This window comes from Heloderma suspectum, chromosome 7 (genome assembly GCF_057233095.1).
Source record: "Heloderma suspectum isolate Gila_16-S chromosome 7, 16-S_ref, whole genome shotgun sequence".
NCBI classification, from domain to species: domain Eukaryota; kingdom Metazoa; phylum Chordata; class Lepidosauria; order Squamata; family Helodermatidae; genus Heloderma; species Heloderma suspectum.
The window spans coordinates 118,295,264-118,322,169 of NC_139464.1; the positions used below are offsets into that span (position 1 = coordinate 118,295,264).

Below are 26,906 nucleotides of genomic sequence, written 5' to 3' on the forward strand. Positions count from 1 at the left end.
CACTGCACAAGTGGCCCTTACCGCTTGTGCAACAGCGATTTAGGGCTTCTGGGGGCAAGCCCTGAAAGGAACAGAAATGCTTGTTTCTGAAAGGTGGCAGGTCAGTGGAGCTCCCTTATGTGAGTTCTGCGTTTCTGCTTCTTTCAGGTTGCCTCCAGAAGTGCTAATTGCTGTTGCGGAAGTGGTTCCGCCGGACTGTCACATGCAGCTGGTCACCACTGGATACCGCCCAAAGTTTCCAGTGCCCTATTATCCACTGTACTGTGTTTCCTGAAAATTATCTCTGGAAGGTCAGGGGGCCCTCCAGAACCATATGGAATGGAGCACTGCCTTAGGATCCTAAGGGACTCATACTTGTATGGTTCTCTGAAGACTGAGACCCAAAGAAGCTTGCGTCAGGAGCCTCTACCCTGAAAAATGAACACCACACACGCCCCTCCACTTTTTTGACAATCATGGAGCAAAAAAAAAATCATGACAATTCATGCAACGTTACATTGACAGGCAGCAGAAATCAAACGTTCACACGTAAAACCGCAATTTATTTCAAATTTTATTGAGTTGAAATGGCGGCTGTTCAAGAAAAAGATACAGAACTGATAAAATGAAGCTTCCTTAGCGATCTTTTAAATTCAGTTTGTTTTGAACAATTATGGTTCTAGGCTGTCTAAAACACAGCCACACTATATACCTTTATGCACATATTCAGTATTATTCAGGAAGTTAAATCCACAAGGTTGTGCTAGAATTCTTATGTCATTTACACATTCTATTAGACTAGTCCGGCCCTGCAATTTTTATATGTAGATTCTATCTTTCGCTCCCACCCACCCCTATATATATACTTTATCCTTCATTTTATACAGTATATTGATTGTTTAAAAGCACTTAAGGAGTCTAAATTGCAATTCAAAATAAATTTTAAATGTTATGAATAAATAGAATGTTGACAGAAATGACATCTTTTAAACATACAACAAATTTGTCCTATTTCTTCTAGGAAAACATGTCTACGTGAAAGACCAATGCTTAAAAGACTATTCCACTTTCATACGAAACATAGCGATTAACTGCCATTTCCTGTCGTTCACAGATTCAGCAGTAATTTCTTAAACTATAAAGACAGCCTGGATAGAACACAGTTAAACACACCACTGAAATCAATAACTATTTAACTCTGTGTTGGGTTGTGTCCCTTCTCTGGGCCTATTTGGATGCCCCCCTTTTCTCATTTACATTAGGAGCATTCCTTGGGCTTGCACATTCCCCAGTCTTCCTCCAGCCTCCAAGATAATGTCCAAAGTGGAAGGATCCCTTAGTTGCCTGAAAGTGAGGCCTCCCTTAAACTTACATTGGAATCTCTCTAATGGATTAAATATCTTGGTAGAGGAAATCCTACATTCGATTACCTGAGGGACTGCTCTGTCCAGATACTACTTTCTAAATATAGTGGGTAGAAATGGCACAAGATCAACAGCCATTCCAAGACTCACCTTGTGTTGAGGGGGGTAGTAAAAGAGCAATTTATGGTCAGAGTCCTACTATAATTTGAAGTTATCACTATAATTTGAAGTTATCACCAACTGCTTTTCTACAGGCTGGTTTTCACAATCAAGCAGCCCACCATGGTTTATTTAAGCAACAGTGGTGTATGCAGGCAGCCATTTTGAATATTCAAGGCATGTCATGTTTGAAATCAGCGGGGGTGGGTCATGTGAGGGTTAAACAACCCTCGCATAACCCTAAAACAGGCCATGGGTTCTGCGAGGGTTATTTAACTCTCGCACTACCCACCCCTGCTGGGTTTGGACAACATGATAAAGCTATGGTTACAGCTTGAATATTCAAAATCTGCCTGGTACATGCCAGCAGATTGAAATAAGCTACCGTGGACTGTGGTGGTTGTGCAAACTGGGTCTCTATGTAACAACTACAGCTTATGAAAAGCAATTAATAGGTAGCCTGTAACCGTTTTGTGTAAGACATTACAACATTCCTTGTCTGGCCTCAGAACCAGATTGGTGGTTGCAATGGTGGTTGCAATTCATAGCATAATAAAGACACGGACAGTTGGAGATGCAATACTAACAGAATAAAAGCAGAAATGATGTTACCACATTAAATGAAAGACGCAAGGAGCCGGGAAGAACACATGGTGAAACACAGAGGTGGTAAACCAATTAGAATAAAATATTCTACATCCTTAAGGCAGCCTTCTTGTAAAATCTGCGGTATGATCACTGGCAGAAGTATAATTTTAAAAAGCTCTTCTGTGTATCCAGTCAGCTCCAAATGGTTAGGAACCATACCGATCCTGGGGGGGGGGGGGGGGGAATGAAGGGGGATGAAAAGAAGTGAACAAGTTAAATCTCTTACAAGCTAGCAAAACCACATATTTATGCAGTTATCATGTTTACACTCGCAAATTGAAATCTACACCCAAAGGGATCCATCCTAGTTATGAGAGTCACAGTACTAAACCTTCAGAGTTTGCACATGGAGCAGTTTCTGATCAGTAGGGAAATCTGCATTGGCTCTCCATGAAAGACTATGTAAAATGCGAATGCTTCATGTTCTTAGAATTGTGGGTAATTTCAAATTTGGAAGTGTCCTATTTGTGTAGGTTCACTAACCTGAATAGAAGTCATGACTCCATTTGCTAAGACGGAAAGCCTTCCAGCAACCGACCTTACTCCTTGCTTAAACTGAGCCATATCTGGAGCAGCGGGCAAGACATTTGAAATATTGTAGCTACCTAAGGAGAGAGGACAGAAAAAGATTTCCATGCGAAATAGGAAAAGTAGTATGTTTCCTCAGTTAAATTTCACTAGGTAAGTTATAAACTGTTCCAACTTGGTTAAAACATTTGTCTAAACCAGGGGGAGACATCTTTCTTGGCACCCACCAACATGCCTACCCTTCCCACTTTTTAAAAATTAACATCCTTTGTTTCTGGCACCTGAGATTAGTGTGAAATACATTTCTCCTGGTGCTGAAAACTGTGCGTTCAAAGGAGTTGTTCCGTGTGTTGTAATTCAGCCTCCCACCTCTGCTCTGTAGAGGCAGAGTCTTTTAGGTAGGTTACTTGTTCTTTGTTATGCCTCCCATGGCAGCCATTTTGCAGTGGTGCCCAGCACGGCTTCTCAAATTGTCAAATGTGCCCGTGGCACAAAAAGGCTGCCTACCCCTGGTCTAAATGTATAGAACAGGGGGGCAGAATGTGTGATTTATTTATCGAAATAAAGTTTATGACTTTTGCAGGTATTAATAATCGCATGTTGGAATATCCTCCCATGATAATTGTAAGTCCGAAAAAGGACAATGTTCTAGTCTTACGCCTTTTGATAACATAATTTTTTATTTTTTATTTTATTTAAAATATTTCTTGGCCACCTTTCAGGGCAGAAGCCCTCTCAAGGCGGCTTACAACAATAAAATACATAAAAACAGTTAAAATAGTAAAAGTGATAAAAACGTAAAAACAATAAAAACAACAGTAAAAGCCAACAATAAAAACAATAGAAGCAACAATAAAACCATAAAACAAGCTCTTGACACAAACATAAAAAATAAAACAGTTAAATTAAAAAAAGAAAAAATGGAGGGAGTGGGGGAGTGCACGAATTGGCTTGCTAGAGCGCCTAACAGTTTATAAATTCACAGAGCGAGGCATGGCTGGCTGGCACACTGAACAAGACTTGGGGGAAGAGGATACACTGCAATATTTTGTTGTAGATCCTGCCTGCTGAACTTGATACTGAACTGTGTAGGTTTGGAATTCATCTTAACGAATACACTATGCTAGACAATAGTATAGAGGAAGTTGAAGTTCTAAGCACATTTCCAGGCCCCACCACCACCACTGATTTTTGGTCCATTGTAAGGCAGATGTGTCAGAGATGCTGAAGAGGTCTCCATGGAATACCAAGGAGAGGGGGCATACTGCAGATCTCTGCATCGAGCATGCCACTGGCCCACTCTCTGGCTCTCCACACACTGGCACAGATATCTGCAGGAAGGAAACCTATGCATGAACAGCTGCTCACACATAGGCTTCCTCCCTGCACACATCTGTGACGACGCGTAAATGTTGGGGGGGGGGCGGTGGCAGCCCCTTCACGTGTCAAGTGTGTAAAGCAGACTAATTTCTTTCTAAGAAAAGTATTTGAGTGCATATTTGGTACAGTCCTTGAGCCCAAGACGTACTGCTGCCTGAGGCAACGGACAAAATGCGGCCACCTCCCATTTCGCATGCAAAAGGACTTGGTACAAACACCGTAACAACCCAAATAGGTAGCTGAATGCCCATGAAAAGAAAAGCCATGGAGTAGGCCTGGGCCTTGGAGAACAGATGTGGGCAGGACTGGTTCTCAAGAAGCACACCAACAGGTGGCACACACCATTCTGTAGTCCTCACGATCAGGAAAGTCAACGTGCATAGCACTTTCCTCCCACCCATCCCAAAATTACCTTGCCAAAAGGCAATAAGAAGAGGGGGACAGCAGCTGCAAGCAATACAGGCAAAACTCGCAATACAAACAATCTGATTTCAAGCCTGAGTCCAAAGAGGAAAATATACACGTCCAGCAAATCATCCATATGATATAAACTGATCACCACCAAGCTGATTTCAAGCCAGACAGCTGCATGGCATATGTGGAATTGCCCTGCTTTATCTCATAAGAGCCCTGAGAGGTATATGGGGCTAAGCAATAGTGACATGCTGAGAGGGAGAAAGGAACAGCCATTTTCTAAGGTTTATGCTGCTCAGGACCCTAGGCGGCAAGCATCTCCCAAGTAACTAAGAGCCAGTTTATACACAGCAGAATTATATGGTAGGACATTTCTTGACCTGCACTACTTAAATGTGCCCTTTCCTAAAAATATCCTTGCACACAGAAAACTAGCATATCAGGGAAAAGATTTCCAACCTAGCCTTCTGCCTGATGTTCTACTTTTCTATGAGCAGGGGTATTTGTTCATGTGGAGGCATTTAAAAGTGTGAACAACCACTGCAGTATGAAAGTACTTCTTTAATCAATGAATAATTAGCTGATAGATGTGGTGATGGCCGCTAGCTCGGATGGCTTTAACAAGGGTTCAGACAAATTCATGGGAGGAAGATAAACCTATCAATGACTACTAGCTGACACAGATAAATGAAGCCTCGAGCTGTTCAAAGGCAATCTACCTCTGAATAGCAGTTGCTGAAGAGCAAAAAACGGGAAGGAAACAAAAGTCTCCCATTCAAAGAAGAACCAGAACATTATGACTCAGTAACCAACATGGGGTTAAATTCATTCTAGTCCAGATAGGTCACAGACAAAAGTTTAGTGACTTCATCAGATGCATGCATGTGCACGCACACACACACGCTTTTATTTATTTATTTGATTTATTAGCCACCCACCTGGCCAGTGACGCGGCCACACTTTATATACTTAGAGAGAGGGAGAATACACGTGTGTGCATGTATGCGTACACGAGCAATATAGAAGACACACTGAATAATCTTTTGGGGCTAGCTTGGTCCAGTTTAGTTTTCCGAAGATCTCTCCACGTGATCCCAAATCCATCTCTGAGCAAAACTAAGGCGCAGTAGCTGTGATCACCTGATTGCTTTGTCACACATGATGCATGCAAACTAGATGCAGGATTAAAGACAGAGCCTTCTGAGTTCACTGCCTACTGGACTTAAAGTTAGACCTTCACATTACGCGAACTGCCTCAGAACTTCCTGTTCTTCATCTCTTTATGCGCTCAACACGCCTCATTTGTTTTGATAGCAGTGTACATCATCCAACATCATCAACGTTATTTCTACTTTAAGGAATTGGGACACTTAACAGCAGCACACAGTGGGATGACAAGGGCACCCTGCCTCCTGGACAGCAGCACAAAACGGGTCTCAGCATAGATTTAACAGCGTAATCCTAAATAGGTGTATTTGGAACAATGTTCTATCAAGTTCATATTTCCAAGTAAGTATGATTAGGACTGCAGTAACCGCATATCTCGTACAGCACTGTTAGAAAGTTTAACAGGACGTTTTACATACATATTCAAAAGCCCAGCTTCCTTTTATTGCTGTACCTGATGGTTGTTTCTTCTGATCTTCAAACAAATCGGCCGAACTTATAGCAGAGTTTCCAGAAAGCCTCTCTAACCGAACTCTAGCTTCATACTATGGAAGAGTTAAGAAGATACCAATAATAATGTATTTACTTGACTTTCACATCAGCTGAGAGGACTCCCATTGTTGCAATAAAACTGAATTATCTAGGCAAAGACAGCTCTTCCAAAAATAGCCATCGGGTACCCTAGGTGAAAACAGCTTATTAATCCCAATTCACTTCCTAGTTGCACGTATTTATGTTTCAAAACCTACCATACTTCAAACACAGCAGGGGTCCCCAAACGTTTGGGACCTGTGGGCACATTTAGGAATTTGATAAACTGTTGTGAGCAGTACCACGAAATGGCTCCCATGGAGAATGTGGCTAGTCACATAATGGCTGCCGTGGGCGCCTGGCTAGTCAAAACTGAGCTAAAGAGGGGCAGGGGAGAGAAATCGTGAGGCGTGAGGTGGTGAGGGAGGGGGAAATAGCAAGGCAAAGAGGTGAGGAGAGAAATAGCGACACTAGAGGCTGGGAGTGAGTGGAAAATAGCAAAGCAAAGGGGTAGAGGGGAGAGAAAGAGCAAGGCTAGAGGCCAGGAGGGGAATAAACAGTGAGCTAAAGAGGAGGGGGAACAGCAAGGCTAGAGGCTGGGAGTGAGTGGAAAATAGCAAAGCAAAGGGGTAGAGGGGAGAGAAAGAGCAAGGCTAGAGGCCAAGAGGGGAATAAACAGTGAGCTAAAGAGGAGGGGGAACAGCAAGGCTAGAGGCTGGGAGTGAGTGGAAAATAGCAAAGCAAAGGGGTAGAGGGGAGAGAAAGAGCAAGGCTAGAGGCCAGGAGGGGAATAAACAGTGAGCTAAAGAGGAGGGGGAACAGCAAGTCTAGAGGCTGGGAGTGAGTGGAAAATAGCAAAGCAAAGGGGTAGAGGGGAGGGAAAGAGCAAGGCTACAGGCCAGGAGGGGAATAAACAGTGAGCTAAAGAGGAGGGGGAACAGCAAGGCTAGAGGCTGGGAGTGAGTGGAAAATAGCAAAGCAAAGGGGTAGAGGGGAGGGAAAGAGCAAGGCTACAGGCCAGGAGGGGAATAAACAGTGAGCTAAAGAGGAGGGGGAACAGCAAGGCTAGAGGCTGGGAGTGAGTAGAAAATAGCAAAGCAAAGGGGCAGAGGGGAGGGAAAGAGCAAGGCTAGAGGCCAGGAGGGGAATAGAACAGTGAGCTAAAGAGGAGGGGGAACAGCAAGGCTAGAGGCTGGGAGTGAGTGGAAAATAGCAAAGCAAAGGGGTAGAGGGGAGGGAAAGAGCAAGGCTACAGGCCAGGAGGGGAATAAACAGTGAGCTAAAGAGGAGGGGGAACAGCAAGGCTAGAGGCTGGGAGTGAGTGGAAAATAGCAAAGCAAAGGGGTAGAGGGGAGAGAAAGAGCAAGGCTAGAGGCCAGGAGGGGAAAAAACAGTGAGCTAAAGAGGAGGGGGAACAGCAAGGCTAGAGGCTGGGAGTAAGTGGAAAATAGCAAAGCAAAGGGGTAGAGGGGAGGGAAAGAGCAAGGCTAGAGGCTTGAAACGAAGAGACAGAAGACTGCCCTCACATTTTCCAAGTTTTGCTTAGAACAATTTTGCAGGTGCTGTTGGAGGTCCCTGTGAGCACCACATTGGGAACTCCTGCTTCACAGTATCATATTATTCAAAGTAGAGGCTTTTGGTCCACACAGCTAATCAAATGCATCTGAGAACACAGATTATGTTGAGTGACATTTGGCTCCCTCACTACTACCAAATATACGCATCCTCACTAGTATAGTTTACTGGGGGTGGGGGTGGAATTCCACATGCTATCCCACTAACATCCAAACAAATGTGTTTTTATAACTTAGCTCGCAGCTTGAGAATGTGGGCAGTGGTCCATACTGATTTCTCTCAAATTTTGGTCTGTTTATCTAGCTATCCCCACAACTACTTCCCACAAGAAAAGCTTCTTTTATTCTACCTACAGCTGTGTGAAGTGATAAAATCCTGGAATCATCACAGAAAGAAGAAGTGGCCCCCAAGCAGTTGTTCACTGCAAAACGTGTGTCATGTGTGTGGTTTTTACTTACTTCAGCATGGTCTTGCTTTCCAAAGTACATATCTGATGAAATAGCTTTAACATTGCCAAATTTCTTTTGCGCCTCGTCTATATCTGCAGAAGGCTCATACTCAGGTTTACGACGAGAGGAAGGCCTAAGAACATTGTTTCTATATGGTTACTGATCTGAGAGGATCCCGTTTAATAGAAGTTAATTATTACCTCTGTATAAATACTGTTACTACATTGCATATCAACTTGATATCAAGTCATCTCATTTGGTAAATACTGACAGTTATTTATATTTTGATTTTGTTTTAACAATAGTTAATTGCTCAGTTGACAAGTGGCATTCATCTGTATAGAAAACAAATTCTCAAAATAAAACCCTACATACAAGCACATACAAAATCAATATATATAAAGTGGAAGTTTATAATAAGAACATTTAGCACAATTACTCTGTGTTTAAAATCCCTCCCAACTTCCAAATCAGGAGGACTTGTTGTGGAGCGGGAATTATTTTATGTACATCCATTCCAAGTTCATTCCATTTCTTACAACTTAATACAAGCTGCAGCTTCTGAGCCATCTTTAAGTGCAGCCTGACGCAGAGCACATTGCGGTACTCTATCTTGGAGGTTACCAGAGCATAAGAAACTGAAGCCAGGTTATCCCTGACCAGATAGTGGCGTAGCCGGGCCACCAATCGAAGTTGGTAGAAGGCACTTCGTGCGACTGAAACCACTCAAGTGTCAAGTGACAAAGACAGTTCTAGGAGAATCCCCAAGCGACAACCCTGCTTCTTCAGGTCAACTGCAACCCCATCCAGAATAGGCGGAGCACTCTTCATCTAGTCAGAAGAACCACCCACTACCAGCATCTTGGCCTTGCCTGGACTCTTAACCTACCTCAGCAACCATCTCACTCCAACTTAAAATGAACCATCTACATGTCAAGTTGTGACCATAAAGAAACATTCTTGAAAACTGTTTGGAAATCATCACCATCATGGCAAGCAGAGGCGGCATTCTGCTGAAGGATAACTAAAGCCTGAGCCGTTAGTGATGGTGAGCTTGGAATAGGGCACTTGTGGCCCTCCAGACTGCTGGACTCCTGGCTCCCATCAGCTCCAGCGAGCATAACCTAAGTTCAGGGACAATGGGAGTGGTAGTCCAACAACATCTGGAGGGCCACAGGTTCCCCATCCCTGTTCTAAAAGCACTGCAAGGCTATGCTTTCATCTGGGTTGGATTTGGGGGGAGGGGTATAGAAATGGTAGGATTTTAAAAATTGTATAGTATTACCTAGTTTGTTTTAACTGGTAGGAGTTTATATAGGTTTTAACGTATTATCCATTTCAGCTGGGGTGAGATGCAAACAAAATATTCAAATTCTGCCCAGCTACATTACCAGCCTAATCGTTTTATTTAAAAGGCCATTCACAAAGAAATGTATTGTTTTCTGAAGAAGGGTTTTCCTTGTGTACCACTTTTAATATATAACCTCAGGGAATTTAAGGCTTACGCTTCCCTGATGTTCCTCTTTTCTTCCATTCCTTCTTGGTATCAAGAAATGGAAGGGATTAAAAATGAACTGCTTGACCGTAACTTTCATGTGTGAGGTCTGGCAGATGTGTAGAAAACTACTCTTCGCATACAGAAATTGTACATTAATGCCTATGATACCTAGAATAGTAAGCAAGAAATCTCACTTATAAGCTTAAAATCCTACTTCTAAAACCTAGGTCAATAAAAAAAATCCCCATCTGTTCTGGGTCTTGCACGCATTTTTAAGAAACCCTCTTTTGTTAGCCATTTCTTTAGTAGAATGTTTGTTGTCGCTTCCACCCATCCAGCTGCTTTGACAATGAATCCTTCATGTGCTCATCCCACTGGCATAAAAAACCAGAGACAAAAATAGTAATAAATGCCACCTTAGAGTATCGGTAAGCAGGACCTAGCCCAGGCTGTGCAGATGTTAGCATGGCCATGAATGGCTCATGGTACTAAGCCAGGGTCTCCAAACCTCCTGGGCCCGTGGGCACGCTCGGCATTTTGAAAAAGTGCCCTGGGCACCACCACAAATTGACTGCTGTAGCGGGGTGGAGGGCTAATCGCGAAAATGCTGGGAGCGCCCCATTATCCGTGTCTGTGTGCGTGTGCACAAACGTGCACCCTGGGTGAGAGCGCCACACTCCGGCTTCTCTCTCTGGCTGGCTCTTTTCTCTCCCCCTGGCTCTGGCTCCTCTTTTCTTTCTCTCCCCCCCGCCCGCGCTCCTCTCTCTCTTTCCTTTATTCCTTCCGACTCTTTCTCTTTATCACTCTCACTCTGGCTCCTCCCTCCCACCTTCTGGCTCCTCCCTCCTTCTCTCTCGCACTCTTCTTTCTTTCCCTCTGTCCTGCTCCTCTCTCTCGCTCTCTCATTCTGACTGGCCCCATTCATACATCCTGCAAACAAGCCATCCTTGCACGGTTAGCACACCTGCCAGACAATCAGGCAAATCAGACAATCAGCCACTGTGCATAGCTTGTTTGCCCCTTCGTCCCCCTTCCCTCCCCCTCAGTCTTCCACGTGGCATCTCAGGGGACCTCTGCCACCAAGACCCATCCCAGCTCCGATCATGATCACGGTTGGATCCCTTTTTAAAAAAAATTGCACTTCTCCGTGCCCAGGGAATGTGCTCAACTGGGGCTTTTCTTTTTATTATTTTTTCTTCGGTTTCACGCTGATGTGCAGCTTCACCGATCCCTAAGGGGAAGTGGGAGAGCCCCCACTTTCCTGTGAAAAAGAGAGGAACCAGGCCTGGGGAGAAGGTGGCTGCCAGCCTGCCCCCTTCTTCAGAAGAAATGGGACACATTCATGCTAATCTCGTGCAAGATCGGCATTACGAATTATACACTTCCCTAAGGATTTCCCATTCATGCCTCGTGGAGCAACACCCATTCCCCCCGCCATCCCTCCTTCCCACGAAAAAAGAGGCTTGTTCCTGTTTAACCCCAACGATAGTTCATGTGGCTTGGTTTTGACAGCTGCCCAAAGCCAGACTGTGAGAACGATTGTTCAGGGAAAGGGGAACCAAGTGCCAAGCATTCCAAAAAGATGCCAGGCACTCGATAAGGGGTTTCCTTGCTTGCACCCTTGCATGTTCACAACATACAGGGGTGCAGGAGCGGGGACATTTGTGCACATTCCCTGGGCAAAAAAAATTCCTGGTACAGTTTTTGTGCAAAAACAGGACTGGAAATTTTTTTAAAGGGGGAATCCGACCCTGATCACAACTGGAGCCAGGAAAGGGGGACTAGCAGTGGTGAAGGGGGTGGGTGACAGTTCCTCCAAGATGCCATTTGGGCACCACTATAGGGACTGTCACAGGCAAGGGCATGGGCAGCAGCTTGGCCGTGATCACGAACGGCGATCGTGGCCCCGCTGGGCAAGAGCAGCAGGGGCCTTTGCTGCCCTTTCCAAGTGGCTCACTGCCCGGTGCCCCTTACCCACTGTAGTTTGGCATGTCTGGGTTCAGACGATATACCAACTCTTCGTGGGTAAAAAAAAAAAACCCTACTTCAGACTGTTGGTTCTCAGGATGGGTTGTCTGAGAAAAACAACGCACCCTGATCAGAGTGGTGTGGGTTTGGACAACATTCCAACCAACAATGGTTTGTTCCAGAAAACAATCCATCGTTGGATGGTGTATTGTGCAGACTCAGTTCCTCTCACTTTCTCCATGTTCGTTGCGCCAAACTTCCTTGATGAGTGGCGGACTCCCCTGCTGAAAATTGGCTGGAGAGGGGGCCAAGGACAATCCCTGCCGATGGACTTTGGTGGGGGGTAGACGTCATCCACACTATAGCTGATTCTGGCAAGGAGGACATTTTCCCCTTGTGCAAGTGGATGGAGGAATCACTCCACTAACTTGCAGAGGGGGGAAACAGGTTGGGGGTGTCTCAGCTGGGCCTTATGGGTGCCATGGTGCCTGTGGGCACTGTGTTGGAGACCCCTGTACTAAGTAGTCAACATCTCTCTGCATATACAATTCTCTACTCAGATACTGGAGTTTCTTAGGTATGAGCATGCAAGTTTAGTCTCTTGTGCAGATATATGATTTAATACAAAGCAATACATTTTTTATGTTGGTGGAGCTATTCACATGTATAAGATTTAGTTTTGCAGAGAAGTTTTCTTTAGATACCTTTCTGAATAACCCACAGGTTTTGAAGACAGAATCATATCTATATCTCTGTTGCTGCTCTCTTTCTTCCAGAAGGAATCAGAATTGTCATCCCATTTAGGAAAAGTGCTACTTCTCAACTCGGACGAATCAAAGTACCTGGATGGTAAAAGTAAACATTAATGGGCTGCAGCTCTAGAGCAGGGGTTTGGAACCTCAGGCTGGGGACAAACATCCAGCCCTCCTGAGGTCCCAAACCGGCCCTCTGCAGTTTCCCAGAAGGCCATGCCCCTTCCTTTGCTCCCACCCCCTTTCCCCCAACCACTGCTTCTTTGGTGGTTTCCCGGTTTTTGTGCAGTTTTACCCTCCATTCTAAAAGGCTGAAATGACTCTCTTAAGGGTTAGTTCCTGGCAGTAGGAGCTATAAACTAAAATATGCTGGTATTTTTGGTCCTAGAGAGCTATAAAGTAAAATATGCTGGTACTTTTGTCTTCGGCTCCAGCCACCACTGGAATGTGGCCTGAGAGCTTCTCCAAAATGGAATTTGGCATTCAGGCTGGATGTTCGTCGCCACCCTGGTTTAGGGAGTCCCTCGGACCTTTTGGGGAAGTGACAGCAAGGGAATAGCTGAAAGCCTCCACGGGCAGGAGACCCTTGGATCCAGTTCTATACAATGGCATTACAATTTGTTACTGTAGAAAGCACTACATGCCTTCCCATCAAATGTGGGGGATTTAAAATAATTTTATTCGTATTCTCATTTGCAGTTTAGTAAGAGTAAAAGTTACCATTATAAATTGAGATTTCTCAATTTCTCTCTCCCCACCACTTATTTCACAGTATTACTTGACTACACATTGGGGTAAGATTAATAGGTAGCCTATTCTGATGGAGATGGGAACCAAAAAGCACATAAACAAAGATGGAGCTTCAATATTAAAATCAACATTTTATTCTCTATTTTTAAATAGCTATAAACGATAATTAATCTGAATCCAGATTAATCAATGAAAAGAGAGTCAGAATTTAATCCAGATAACGTGCAATGAATAATCTGGGATTATGTGGCTGCAGCATTTCTGTACCTAAATAGATAGACCCGAACAGCTTCTTGGATGAAAGACCACTGGAAACCCCATGCAAGAGTGGAATAAATGTTTTTTAAAAGAATATCTGATTTCCACTTATTCTACACACCCCAAATCCAACATTGTACACCGTTCCAGACGGTCCTGTGACCCCAAGCAGTAGACTTTCAGGAAATCCAGAGGGCTGCAAAGAGCACAAAAGCCTCCTGCATGAGTGAAACTCTACCCACAGTTCTTTGGATCAAGCCACTGCCTTCAGAATGTTTTTTGGGTACAGATCTCACAGATGAGGAAGATCTTTAAATATTTGCCAGAAAGTAGGGAAAAAGGTGTACCATCTTTCTTCCTCCATATCCTTTATGTTTCTATACCTCCCTCCCTCACATTATGAACTGCATTCTCATTATTTCCTAAACTATCAGTTCATTGCATATGTTAAAACAATTTCAAGGGTGTGAATTATAAATACTAAACATTTTACCACTCTATAAAATGCTTAATCCTTGCCAATCTAAGCAACATTTTTACCCTTCTATCCTCAATGAAATAATTCATTACCTTGAACTGGGGGAAGAAAAATATGAGTCGTTGTCATCATCATTGTACTTTTTCCTTGGTTTTGCAGTTGTAGGTGTTTCTTGTTCTATGATTTTCATATCTGAAGTTACTGAATGGGAAATGCCACTGGGAGAAAATGAAGACATATGACCGTATTAGCTCATAAAAGAGACAAAAACTTATAAAGAAACAATAAGGTTAAACAAACAAAGCTGACAGATGCATCATATTCTCAGGAAACCTCTAACAAAAAGTCCAAGACAAAAAGGAAGCTTAATAACGCAAATTGAATTTCAGATCTCCTAGGCCATGACCCAAGATTTTAAAGCATCCTTCAGTAATAAAAAAGCTCTTTCCTACAGAGTCTCTGTAGGAAACTGTGATGCCAGAAATCTTAGCGAGGCCTGGACAGTCCCTAGGGAAGCTAGAGCTTCTCCGTGACACATCCCAAAGGATGCCTTGACTGGAACAGAAAGCGAAGAGTTTGCATCAGTTCAATACTGATTGAAAAAGAATGCACAACTATTTAGGCCCTCCAGGTCTCTCACACAAAAAACTTAAAGCATGAAGCAAACACAACTATGATTTATTGTGGCACAAAGTTTCATGGGTCAGCGCCATGTCATCAAATGCATGAAGTCCAACTGGATTTAGACCTTGTTAGAGGGAGGATGTCCCTCTCTATCTGGGCACATTTCTGCATGACATGGATGTATTTCCATTTCACAATGCTAAATCCAGTGCCTTCCATTAGTAATTTCAGTCAGTCTGTTGCAAGGAACACGGCTCACAAATATTTTGAGGCATGAGTTGCATGGACTCATTTTATCAGATGCATAAACTTCTGTGGACTAGAGACCATGGTGTCTTTATGTTTCTGACAAAGCAGGATCTAATCCACAAAGGCATGTGCCACAATAAAGCTGTTAGCTTTTAAAAAGATACCAAAGGACTCTGCAAGGTTTACTGCTAAAGACTAGATATCTACTCCTATGGGACTGAATACTTGTCTCAGTTCTCTCTCTACCCTACTAACCTTGGACCTGCAGAAGTTAATCTTGGCCATACTCTTTGCCGTCAAACAGCTTGTGACTGGATGCTCATAGAGGCAAACTAAGAATGTCCTCTGCTTTTCATGCTCTTTTGTGGGGTTTGCATACTGCTTTGCCCACAATCAACTACGAGAAAAAAATTCTTCATATACACACACTCTCTCTACAACATTTCTGAGTGCTAAACACATGGTTTGGGGAGGAAGGGAAGAGTCAACTTGAGTTATGCCTCTACTGATACCTACATTTGGAATTTGGACTACAAATTCCATCAGCCCCAGACAGAATAGCCAATGATGAGGAATCATAGTTGTAAGCCAAGGTATCTTGGAGAGCTACAAGTTCCACACCCATATTCTATAGTATTAAACTGAAATATCTATCATGTTTAGCATTTGTAACAAACAGCTAGAGGATGATACAAACCTTCTATTGCTACTAAATCCCATACCAAGTCTTTCTACTTCTGTTTTCTTTTTACCAGCCATATTCAATTTTTCTTCTTTCATCTGAATTTCAAGATCTTTGTAGGCCAGTCGCAAAGATGATACCCTAAAAGCAAAAACACACAGTCGAAATACGTTGAATAAAAACTAGCAATCATTCTTCCCTGATCCAGCAATGGTAGTAACCAGGTGGGGGAAAACTGTATTCTGTGTGTGTGATTTTTTTTTCAAATGCATGTGCTGGGATTACATGAGGCACAACTGAGCCAAAGTCCTTTTGCTGCTTTTCAGGATAGGAAAAGCCCAAGTACACAGCAGAGCCTACATGTAGTCAAGAATGTCAGGCTCCTCTAAGATCCTGGGAAAGGGGCTATTCCTAAAGCGGGGGTGGGTAACTTATGGTCCTCCAGATATTAGTCAGCACAGCACTGGTTATGCTGGCTAGGGCTGCTGGGAGTTGTAGGCCAAAACATCTGGAAGGCCATAAGTTGCTCACCCCTTAAAGGATCGATGGAGCTCTAACACAGGAGCATTAATGTCCAAAACAATGGAAATACCTATCTGCATCTGCTGTGATATGAAAGCATGGGGGAGACTGGTGGGTGTGATGCTGTGGTTGAGAAAATTTGCATGACTTTCCCCTTGTGTGAGTAGAAGACACCTGTCTCAAGCAAGTGCACTGCTGAAGCCCAGTTCTAACACAACAAGAAACAATGCTTTGTTGTTACATCCTAACCTGATTAAAGGCAGCGGTCAGTGAGATCACATCATTCCAGTGCTGAAGGAGTTGCACTGGTTACCAGTTGTTTTCCGGGCCCAATTCAAGGTGCTGGTATTGACCTTTGAAGCCCTATACGGTTCTGACCCAGTCTATCTTAAGGAGCGCCTCCAAAGACACCAGGGATACCGCTCAACGAGATCAGCCTTGGAAGGCCTTCTGTCTGTCCTATCTTCCAGGACAGCTAGGGAGAGGGCCTTTTCTGTGGTAGCCCCCACTTTGTGGAATTCCCTCCCTAGTGACCTCCTCCATGACGAGCTTCCGCCAGGCTTTGAAAATCTGGCTGTTCAGGTGGGTATTTGGGGTGGGTTAGGTTTTTGTTTTGTTTTTTAAGAGAGAAATGTTGTTTTCTTCAGTTATGTTGTATATTGTGTTATTTGTATTGTATGCCACCTAGAGTGGCCGGGTAGCCGGCCAGATGGGCAGCTAATAAATCTAATAAATAAAATAAAAATAAACCTCCCCTAGTGCAACCACGAGATCAGAAACTTTCACTTCAAATAGTTTACTCTTGTGTCCAAACCCTAAACTGTCGTTAATCTTAACTTTGCTTATTAGAAACAAACCAATTTAATAAACTACAATTTGAAGTTGGGTTGCCTCTACTAAGCATAGTTAAGAGTAACCTCAGTTTGGACATAACACTTAACTGTGACTAGCCTAAGACAGAAGTGAAAGCTTCAAAACTCCTCTTCGTGGCCATGCCAGAGGAAGGGACGGAATGAGAGGAATGTGTGAGCCCAAAGCTGTACATTACTGTACATTACTTCCATGATGAACTGCATGGCTTGAAGTGCGTCTAGAACTCATGCATCTCTCCATAAGGGAGATATAAGAGTTAACACTTTAGATGTTACATCTGAACCATGGCAAAGAGGATACATACATCCTCTGAGCACTTCTTAGTAATCTAGAACATCTTCAGTCTGGACTTGCATGAAATGACAAATAATTTGATACCCTTAAAGCGTAAGTGATGAAGGTGCTGAAGTCTATCACAATATTTTAGTAGAAGTGCACAAAACATAATAATCGGACTATGTAGTGTGCACACGTATTTTTTAAAAAGACAAACTTAAGAATGAATCAAGCCATTATTATTCCATACTTAATGGCTAGTTTTGCACATACACTTAATTGTATTTGTATGTTTAATGGATTCCTGGCAATGATACAACTTAGAAATGCATGAAAATTTACAAAACATAGAATGACCCACCAGGGAAGTATCTTAGATCACCAGATACTTCATTAAACATATAGTTTGCCATGTTATAAAGTTAAAACAAGCTAATGGAAATTGAAGTGATTACAGTTAAGACAAATGAATACATATCAATAGGAATCAATACATTGAAGGTGTTCTGCAATACAAATTCCTATCTTGAAGCCGTGCAAATATGTTGCAAAAGCAACTCAGTCAATGTGCTTTTCATATTTCAGTTACAAAACATAAACCACACTTACTTTTATTTCTCTCTGACAGCATTAACAAAATCAAAAGTGTAAGAATAATATGTTTCTTCAGAACAAGGTGCAATTGTTTTTGTAAACTAACTTGAGGAGCAGTTTTATCAAAATGCAATACAGACATTTAATAAATATAATTTATAAAGGAATAAAGTGGTTACCAAGAAAAGCCTCCTAAGTGGGCAGCTAGGGTTTATTACATGACAGCAGAAATTAAAATCATGAAAATGTTAACTGTGAATTGACATGTCAAGAAATCAAACTATTTGCGGGCATATTTTTAAAAAGGGCAAGCTGGATGTACTGTGTTTATCTGAATGCAGTACCAGCCCAAGCGACTGATCTGTCCTGGGAAGTAATGGAAAAGGAAGAGAATTAAGCAAGCAGCGAATAGTGTGTAAAACAAACACAATGTAGTCTATGTAATTTATTGCATTCTCCCCATGATGAGAAGACAAGTTCAGAGTTCTCTATGGAACTGTGTAACACAAAGGACTGTAGTAAAACATCTTTTGAGAAAGCCATAAAAATGCTTGAAGCCCTTCTAAAAATGTGTGTATGCTGCCACCTAGTGACCATCTGTCAAGTAACTGGTTATTTTAAAGGAAGGGGAAGGATCTCTTTTCAAATACAAATGTTCCTTCCTGCTTTTTGCAAAAAAACTTTGCCAAAGGTCTTAAAGACTTAAGGACAGCAGCAAGTTACGGAAGTCTGCAAGACCTAACTCTACAGCAGCAAATTATGGAAGTTTGCAAGACCTACTAAATCTTGAGCTGAGGGAACACATTTTAGCTTTAAGTAACTGAAGGAATTCCTGAGCAATGAGAATCAAGAGAACACAATAGCCAGGAAACTACCATGACTTAGACCAATGTTAACCATCACAGCAGAGTTCTCACTTATTACTTCGGGATGCCCACAACATTTTCAGAAATGTTTCTAATATGGATGTAAGCAGTGCTCCTTTACATTTTACAGACAGTGGACATCATGACCTGGTTTGCATGACAAGACAACCCAACATACCTGATCAGCAATGGTGGGTTGTCATGTTGTGTGAACCTGGCATGGTTTCTGCAGGGTGGCTTATTTTTCATGAACAAGCCACCCTGAGAACCCATTGCTTGCTGTGGGGTTACTCATACCCAGGGTGATTTGCTGTGTCATCCGAACCTGGCAGCGCGACTTCAACATGGGTTGTCAGGAACGGCCAGAGAACTGCCCAGTAAGAGTGGTGAAACCCCTGCCGCTCCTCACAATCTCACTAGTGCCACCGGCATCCTCCATATTCCTTCTCAGTGCCCTCTGCCCCACGTTCCTAAAAACAGAGAAGGACACTGACAAGTGTCCTGAATGCGTTCACCATTTTTTATTTGAATTTTCACTTGTGTGCAAGTGCGCAGGAATGAATGTCTTGCTGCCATGAAATTTGCGTAATTTCCCCCTCCTTTTTATTGCTCTACCATGACATTTACATATGTTTAGCTATCCAGCTCATAGCTCTGTAACCCATACGTATATGGGACAGCTAGCAATGGAGACTAGTGGAGGAAAGCAACAAGCACAAAAGGCGTGGGGGGGTGGAACAAAAGCTGCTGATGGCTCTGGGAGAGAAGGAGCTTTAGGGGCAGGTATTATTACTTCAGTGCAATGTGAAGCAGCCTTTAAAAACAAAGACGTTAAGAAAAAGGTGTTTGCTAGTAAGGGAAGCGTGGAAGTGGAGAATATTGACAAGAGGAGGGTACGCTTGACTAAGTAGCAGTCAGGCAGTCTTGCACTCTTGTACAATGCTGCAAGACCCCAGGGGGAAAAGGGTTGCAAACATGTTACTGTGTTCATAAGCACTCGGTCAATTAATTCCATTTGGCGATCTGATATGGGGGTGGGGGTAAGGGAATTTCCCTCGGGAACTGGCAACCCCAGCAGACCAATTGCAGAAAGAATGCTGACATAGGGATGGAGGAAATGCCACAAAGGCGCCTGGGATACATACCAGGAGTTGGTGGGAGGACTGAGGGGGGAAACAAGCCATGGTAAGCCATAGAGCCCCTTATCATCTGTTGCGTTAGTGAGCAAACAACCATCCCATGGTGGCTTATTCTTGGGGTGGCTCAGCATGATGTGCAAACCCGCCCAATCTGTCCCCGCAGTGTACCCCACAGAAGACCAAGCCAAAGATTGGAACAGCCAGATTGTTTCCAAAAGGCACAGCCAGATGTTTCTGGGAAGCCCAAAGTAGGTCAGGAAGGCAGTAGTTTTCCCTGCTGCCTTCATACCTTATTTAAATAGCAGGTACTCAAAGAAACATTGCCTCTGAACCAATGTTCTATTTAGAATCACGGTCAATCCCTACTGATGGAGCTGTACTTCATAAATTTGTCTAATTCCATTTTAAAGCCATCTAAGACTATGATCGTTGCCATCTTCAAGCACTAAATTCCGTAACCTACACATTATGCAAAGTAGTACTCTTGTTTGCCAAGAAATCTATTGCCAATTAATTTCATTATTCTAATGATTTGTTACAACCAACACTTCATGAATGGATGCTCACTCATGCAACAGAACTTCCCCTTCCTCTCTTTTTCCTTCGCCTGCAGTCCCCTGCACTCCCACTCTGCTCCAGAGGATCCCCCAACCCTCCAGAGCAGATTTGGGGGAGTACAGGGAGGAGGGGGAATCTCCCATCTCCCTATTCCACTGGCAGCAGTCCGTCTCCTGTCTGAAACCGGATTTTCCCCTGTGGGAGATAAAGAAAATTCTCTACCCACTCTTTTCACCCCATGCATAATGTTATTTTTATCATCTATTTTTTCCTAAGTTACATAGACTCAAACTCTTCAGCATTTTCTCAGAGGGAGATACTCCAACTTCTTGATCATTCTGGTTGCCCGTTTCAAGCTCCAGGTTGTCCTTTTTGAGATGGGGTGACCAAAACTGTACACAACTGCACGTGACTAAATATTGTGTTCAGTGGATAAACACTGTTTTGTAGGGTACTCCTGCTCTACAGTGCGAAATAACCACCCTGTATTTCATCCTATGTTTTGGATGAAAAGTAAAACGTGATCCAAGTTTCATTTACTGTGTTTCCTCAAATGATATCTCTGCATTGTACAATTCCCACAGTCCTGAGCACAGTACCAACTGCTTCTCATCCTGAAGATTCCTTTAAAAACTGGATGACTAGATGTAGCCGCCTATTCTAAATACAAAAGTTCCGTTACGGAAGACAGAAAGCAGTGGAATCTCAACTCCAGTTAATCTGGATGATATGGCTCATCATCCATTTCAATCTGCCTTCAGCCCCTGTTTTGGGACAGAAACAGCCTAGAGAACAATCTTTGCCAGGAGCAAGCCAGTGGGAATTCATCCCTGTTGGTTCTGCATCAACCACCCTATATTTATGGACCATCTGGCTGGGATAGTGGTTCTGGTCCTTCCTAGAGGGTCAGTTCCATAAATGATGCTGGGAGAGGCCTGTTCAACTTCTTAGCCTTTAATGCCATTGCCGCTACCCCTATGTTGATTAATGCCTACATGAAACTGCTGAGGAGAAATCATCTGGAGATGTGGAGTGTCGTATCATCCGTATTTAATTTGTTTAATGATATTTATGAATCACTTACATTAAAGAAATTTCTATGTGACGTACAAAACCAAGTCTTCATATAGAGGACAGGATTACCTTCCTGGGAATGCTTGTTAGAAAAGGTATGTTTTTAGTAGGCATTAAAAATATGGAAGGGTTGGCGCCTGCATAATTTGTACTAGTAGGGAGTTCCAGACAGTGGGTGCTACAATACTAAAGGCCCTATTCCACTATTATTATCATCATCATCTTATTTAAACACAAACGTTACATAGGAAATCCAATTGCAGTCAACTGGGATCACAGGAGTTTTAATATATTAATAACCTTATATTTATCCACAGAATTTCTTCAGGGGTTTAAGATTCAGTTGTAATTATTGAAATATATTTCTCCATATCTGTCCATGACATGATGGTCCCCAATTTCTCTTTCCAAGGATGAATCCATCCATCCTTCCTTCCTCCCTCCCTCCTTTTAACCACTTTGTATATCTTTCCCTACCAGCTTCTCTCTCTCTCTCTCTCTCCCTCCCTCTCTCTCCCTCTCTCTTACCAACCAGTTTCTCCCTTTCTCCGTCCCTCCCTCTTTTCACCTACTTTGCAAATATGTTTGCCTACCTACCTCCTATCACCACACTCTCTAGGTCCTATTCCAAGCCATGACAGACAAAACCTCTGAAATCTTGGGTACCACACATAGGGATTGTGCAGGAGTCCGAAGAGGGGGTGGAGTCTGATGGAGGCCTCCCAGACCCCACTTGCTGAGCCATGGGGCGCTGACCAACCGACCTCCCCAGAGCTTGGCGAGCAGCTGGGAGTGCTGTCAAGGAGGACTTGTCCTGCCCCAACTGTCTGTCAAGGAAGCCCTTCACAGCTGGTGTGGGAGAGGGGGCCTCGACCCCAGTGTTCTTGCCCTGGTTTCTCGGGAGGAGGCCAGGGTGAGAGCGCTGCGGGTGGCCGCGCCGGAACCTGTCCTGCCTCCGCTGGCTGTCAAGGAAGCCCTTGACAGCCGGTGTGGGCAGTAAGGGCTTCAGTGGCACCCCAGGGCTAGAGCGCTGGGGGGTGCGCCACGCTGAGGACCCCAGTAGTCGAGCTCTTATGCCCTTGTGATTTATGCGCACGACTGCTGGAGGCCATGGCGCGAAAAGGAGGGGCGGCTCAGCAGGCGGGGTGAGCAGGGAGGCTTGCAGAGCGGGTCCAAGACGTGCAAGCGGAGGAGGGCAGCTCATCGAGCTCCCCCACACCCCGGATGAAGATGGGTCTGTCCGTTCCTAACCACCAGGAAGGTATTCCCCTGATGAGCACACAACTGAGCAGGCTGGTAGGGGGGGTCAAGCGATCTCTTAAGTACCCTGGTCCCAAGTTGTTCAGGGGTTTGCAAACGAGTACCAAAACCTTAAACTTTAGCCTGGCAGCATATAGGCAGCCAGTGCAGTTCCTGCAACGTAGGTGTAATATGCTAGTGATAAACCACTCCTGTTACCACCCTGACGGTGGCATTCTGCACCAACTGCAGCTTCCAAACTAACCTTATGGGTCGCCTCATATAACACGCATTGCAGTAATCCAGTTTTGAGGTTACCAGTGCCTGGACCATTGTGGTCAAGTTATCCCCACCCAAGAATAGCTGTAACTGCCCTACCTGCCAGAGCTCGTAAAAGGCGCTCCTAGCCATTGAAGACACCTGCGCCTCCAGTGACAGCAATGGATCCCCAGACTACACACTCTGCTTCTTCAGAGGGAGTTGCCTGCCCATGCAGGGCGGGCAACTGCTCCAGTTCCTGGACACTCACCCACACAGCCTCTCTCTTGCCAGGGTGCAGACTCAATTTATTGCCCCTCATCCAGCCAGCACTACATCCAGGCACCAGTCCAAGGCTTGTGTAGCCTCCCCGATGCAGACGTTACAGAGAAATAGAGCTGGGTGTCATCAGCATACTGCTAGCATCTCACTCCATATCCCCCGATGACTGCTCCCAACGGCTTCATGTAGATGTTAAATAGCACTAGAGATTATATAGTGCCCTGCGGCACCACTCAGCCTGAACACCAAGGTGCCACTGAGCTATTCTTCGAGGCTGACATTGCAGATAAGATGGGAACAACCAAAAAATGGTACCTGTCATGAAGTTAGTCCAGGAGGATACCATGCCAATGGTATCAAAAGCTGCCGGAAGATCCAGTAAGTAGAATCCCCACAACTTCACTTACTTCCAGTCTATTTGTGGGCCCAATTTAGAGTACTGATGATGACCTTTAGCCATTTACAGTTTGGAACCAGTATAACTGAAGGCTTGCCTTCTCCTGTATGAGTCTGCCTGCTTATTAAGATCTTAAACACAGCCCCTTGTGTGTCCCAGAGACCTCTGAAATAATCTGGTTGGGACCAGGGGGAGGGCTTTTTCAGTGGTTGCATCCAGATTTTGGAACTGTCTTCTAAGGGAAGCCTACTTTGTTTCTTCTGTAATGGCTTCCTGCCACATTATCAAGTCTTTGGGTTAATATCTGCTGCCTTTTAAGTTTTTGTAATAAATATATTTTCTATGATATTTTATTGTTTTAATTGACTGTTAGCTGCCTTTCGGGGGGAAAAACAAGAAGACATTTTTAAAATAAAGAAACAAAACAAAATTAATGTGAACTATCACAAGTCATAAAATTAGTTAGTTATCCACCACCTATTACAGCAATTCATACAGCTAGACTGGTGGGGACGAGGGAGAGGGCCTTTTCTGTGGTGGCCCCCACTCTGTGGAACTCCCTCCCTAGGGAACTCCGTCATGCCCCCTCTTTAATGAGCTTCCGTCGTGCATTAAAAACGTGGTTGTTCAGGCAGGCATTTGGGGTGGGTTAGGGTATTTAAAAAAAAATGTTTATGGTAAAAATTTATTGTTTTAAATTGTTTTATGGTGGGTTGTACATCGCCCAGAGTGGCTGGGTGACCAGTCAGATGGGCGATTAATAAATTTAATAAATAAAATAAAATAAATTCTCAAATTATGTGCTAGAATATACCGCTATCGCGCAAGAGGGGCTGAAGTGACTCCTGAAACTACGTCATCTGATTAGATGCATTAGCCATTCTATGCCCCTCAGAGTAGGGAAGTACTGTACAGCACTGACCCCTCCTCTTTTTAACAAGATATAGGAGTGATATTATTCTGATCGAAGGCGTATGGGTGCATGGAGATCCCATGTCCTAGCCTGCACTACAGCTGACAGATACAGAGGAATCCCTGAAGTATCACCAGTCCCCAGAAAACACAGTCCTATCCTTGCACTCTGGTTGGGTAAAAGAGAGGGTGAGAAACTGGAAGGGAATATTGCCTGGGCATAGCTGCAAAGAGGATGCCTGCACAGGTATCTGGGGAGACTCCATCTATTACCATAGTTGTTCAGCCCCCACCCACCCACCCACCCTTTTTTTAGCCATTTGACACTACCAGTCAACTTCACTACCATGTTTTGCAGAAAAGTAATATTGGTGTTATTTAAAAATGCCCCTTGCATCAAAGAGCATTTATCATAACTTCAAACATCCTGTGTGTGTACTGCTCCGAAAACAATATTATACATGCAAAATGAACTACACTTACAGCGGCTCTTCTTTCTCAGTTCTTTTGCTGGCATGTGTATCTTCCTTCATTTTATCGACCGCTTGTGCCTGTCTTTCAATCTCATTAAAACTCTTGCTGCTCATTTTCTGGGCCCCCAAGCCACCTTTCTTGGCTCCAAGCTTTAACGAGAAAGGTTTAAGTGGTTTTATACTTACAATGTCAACCAACAACGCAAGAAAAAAAATAATGGAAACTAAACAAAATAAAGGTATCTGTTGAAGCAGGTAGGCGAAGAGATTAAATGTGAGTAATTTGTCTCATATTAAACAAAATGGAAAGAAAACAACTCCAATAATGGCGCGGGGGGCAGCACAACTGAGGCTCAACTTATACATCACAGCTGAAGCATGGTGTGGACTTGCACCTCCCATCCCCAGACAAACCCCAGCTGAGCTAATGATTGGAATCAAGGGCACTACAAGATGTCTGCTAAAACCAGTATCCGTTGTGCTAATACATCTGCTTTTACATTCAGGTACAAATCACATGGAACACGGCTAGAGCAGACATACTGTTACTGATAAAGAAACGCAGTTTAAGAAGTTATATAAGAGAAAATACCTCATAAAAATTATTACTCTTTCACCCCAATCCAGCTAGATACCACACAAATGTAAGCTTCCACATACATACCCCTACATGGACAGGGAACTAAGCATATAGTACCCATTTGTGAATGTGATTCCCCAGCCGCATCCAACAGTTGGGTTTGGACATGTATAGCCCTTTAAGACAGACAGACAGACACACACACATACACACACACACACACAGAGGTATCCCACAAATCAAGGGTTTGAAAAGGAGTAGGGGCTGGATTCAGTCCTTATTCCATGCCAAATAGCTAACTAGCAGGGTCAGCTTTTAAAAGGACGGCTACATGCATACAGCCCTGGCTGCAGCTCTTTTGGATTGGAGACTTGCTATTTTGGATCTTTATATTTCCTTATCTAATACCTAGTGGCAATGTACAAAACCAAACAAACACTAAGCCAAGAACATAAGCTTCGTGAGAAAACAAATGTATACCCTATGAAAATAGTGACAAGAGGCAGTTTAAGCACCTACCCCCTTTTTTACTTGATTTGGCTTCTTCTTGATCATGGAGCTGACTTCTGCAAAGACCAATACACATTATATTAGGATACATAGTGTATTATCACAAAAGTGGTTATTAACTGCAACCTCTGGAGAAGCATAAAGTCCCAGCAACTTTCCCCCTTTATTTTGCTTGTGAGAAATACAGCAGTTTTATTATTAAGAAACTTAGCAGTATGATGCACCATTAAATTTCTTATTTTCAAAATTAAAAAAGAGCTCCATAAAAGGTAGACAAGTATAATCTTCATAAAATACCAAAACTGCAAAGGAAGGAGGCACTGACAATTCAAGAAACAAGAAGATATATTTGTCAAATGCTAGTTTTCGGAATCATCAGAGCTGTCCACTTACTGACCAGAGTTGTCAGGTTTTTCCATTGGATACACAATATGAACAAGCATTGTGTGGTGGGAAGGCAGGGGGCACATTAGGCACAAAGTTGCAAACCAGTTAGTACACTTCCAAAGCTCTATACCATTTCCTAGAAATATAATTTTTAAAAATGTAAGAAAATGTACTTTTAAAAAGTTGGGTACCTGTATAATAACTTAAATAAATCTACACAAGCAGACAATAAAACCTTTGCGGAAAAGTAAAGTGACAAATTGGGAGTAGTTTTGTGTTGCAATCTACATGAGATTTTAGGTATCGATATTATACACAATTATATAATTGTGTATAATATTGATACCTAAAATTATTGTGTATTATAAATATATATATATATATATATATATATTATAATACACAATATATATTTTGTGTATTTTATATATATATATATATATATATATATATTTATTTATATTTATAATACACAATAATTTTAGGTATCAATATTATACACAATTCGAACAG

General features: G+C 43.2%; 1 protein-coding gene across 8 annotated transcripts in view; it reads right to left on the minus strand.

Moving 5' to 3' along the window:
• Positions 1–540: 540 nt before the first annotated feature.
• The window catches only part of ARFGAP3 (ARF GTPase activating protein 3), a 51,006-nt gene continuing 24,640 nt past the window's right edge, over positions 541–26,906 (minus strand). For all 8 annotated transcript variants that reach the window (XM_084811210.1, XM_084811209.1, XM_084811208.1 and 5 more), the window contains 9 exons: positions 26,016–26,062; positions 24,927–25,066; positions 15,469–15,594; positions 13,991–14,116; positions 12,365–12,502; positions 8,204–8,327; positions 6,094–6,184; positions 2,634–2,755; positions 541–2,314 (listed from right to left, as the gene is read on the minus strand). In XM_084811210.1, coding sequence (XP_084667336.1) covers positions 2,297–2,314; positions 2,634–2,755; positions 6,094–6,184; positions 8,204–8,327; positions 12,365–12,502; positions 13,991–14,116; positions 15,469–15,594; positions 24,927–25,066; positions 26,016–26,062 — 932 coding nt within the window. In that variant the 3' untranslated portion in view covers positions 541–2,296. The remainder of the gene's footprint in view (positions 2,315–2,633; positions 2,756–6,093; positions 6,185–8,203; positions 8,328–12,364; positions 12,503–13,990; positions 14,117–15,468; positions 15,595–24,926; positions 25,067–26,015; positions 26,063–26,906) is intronic.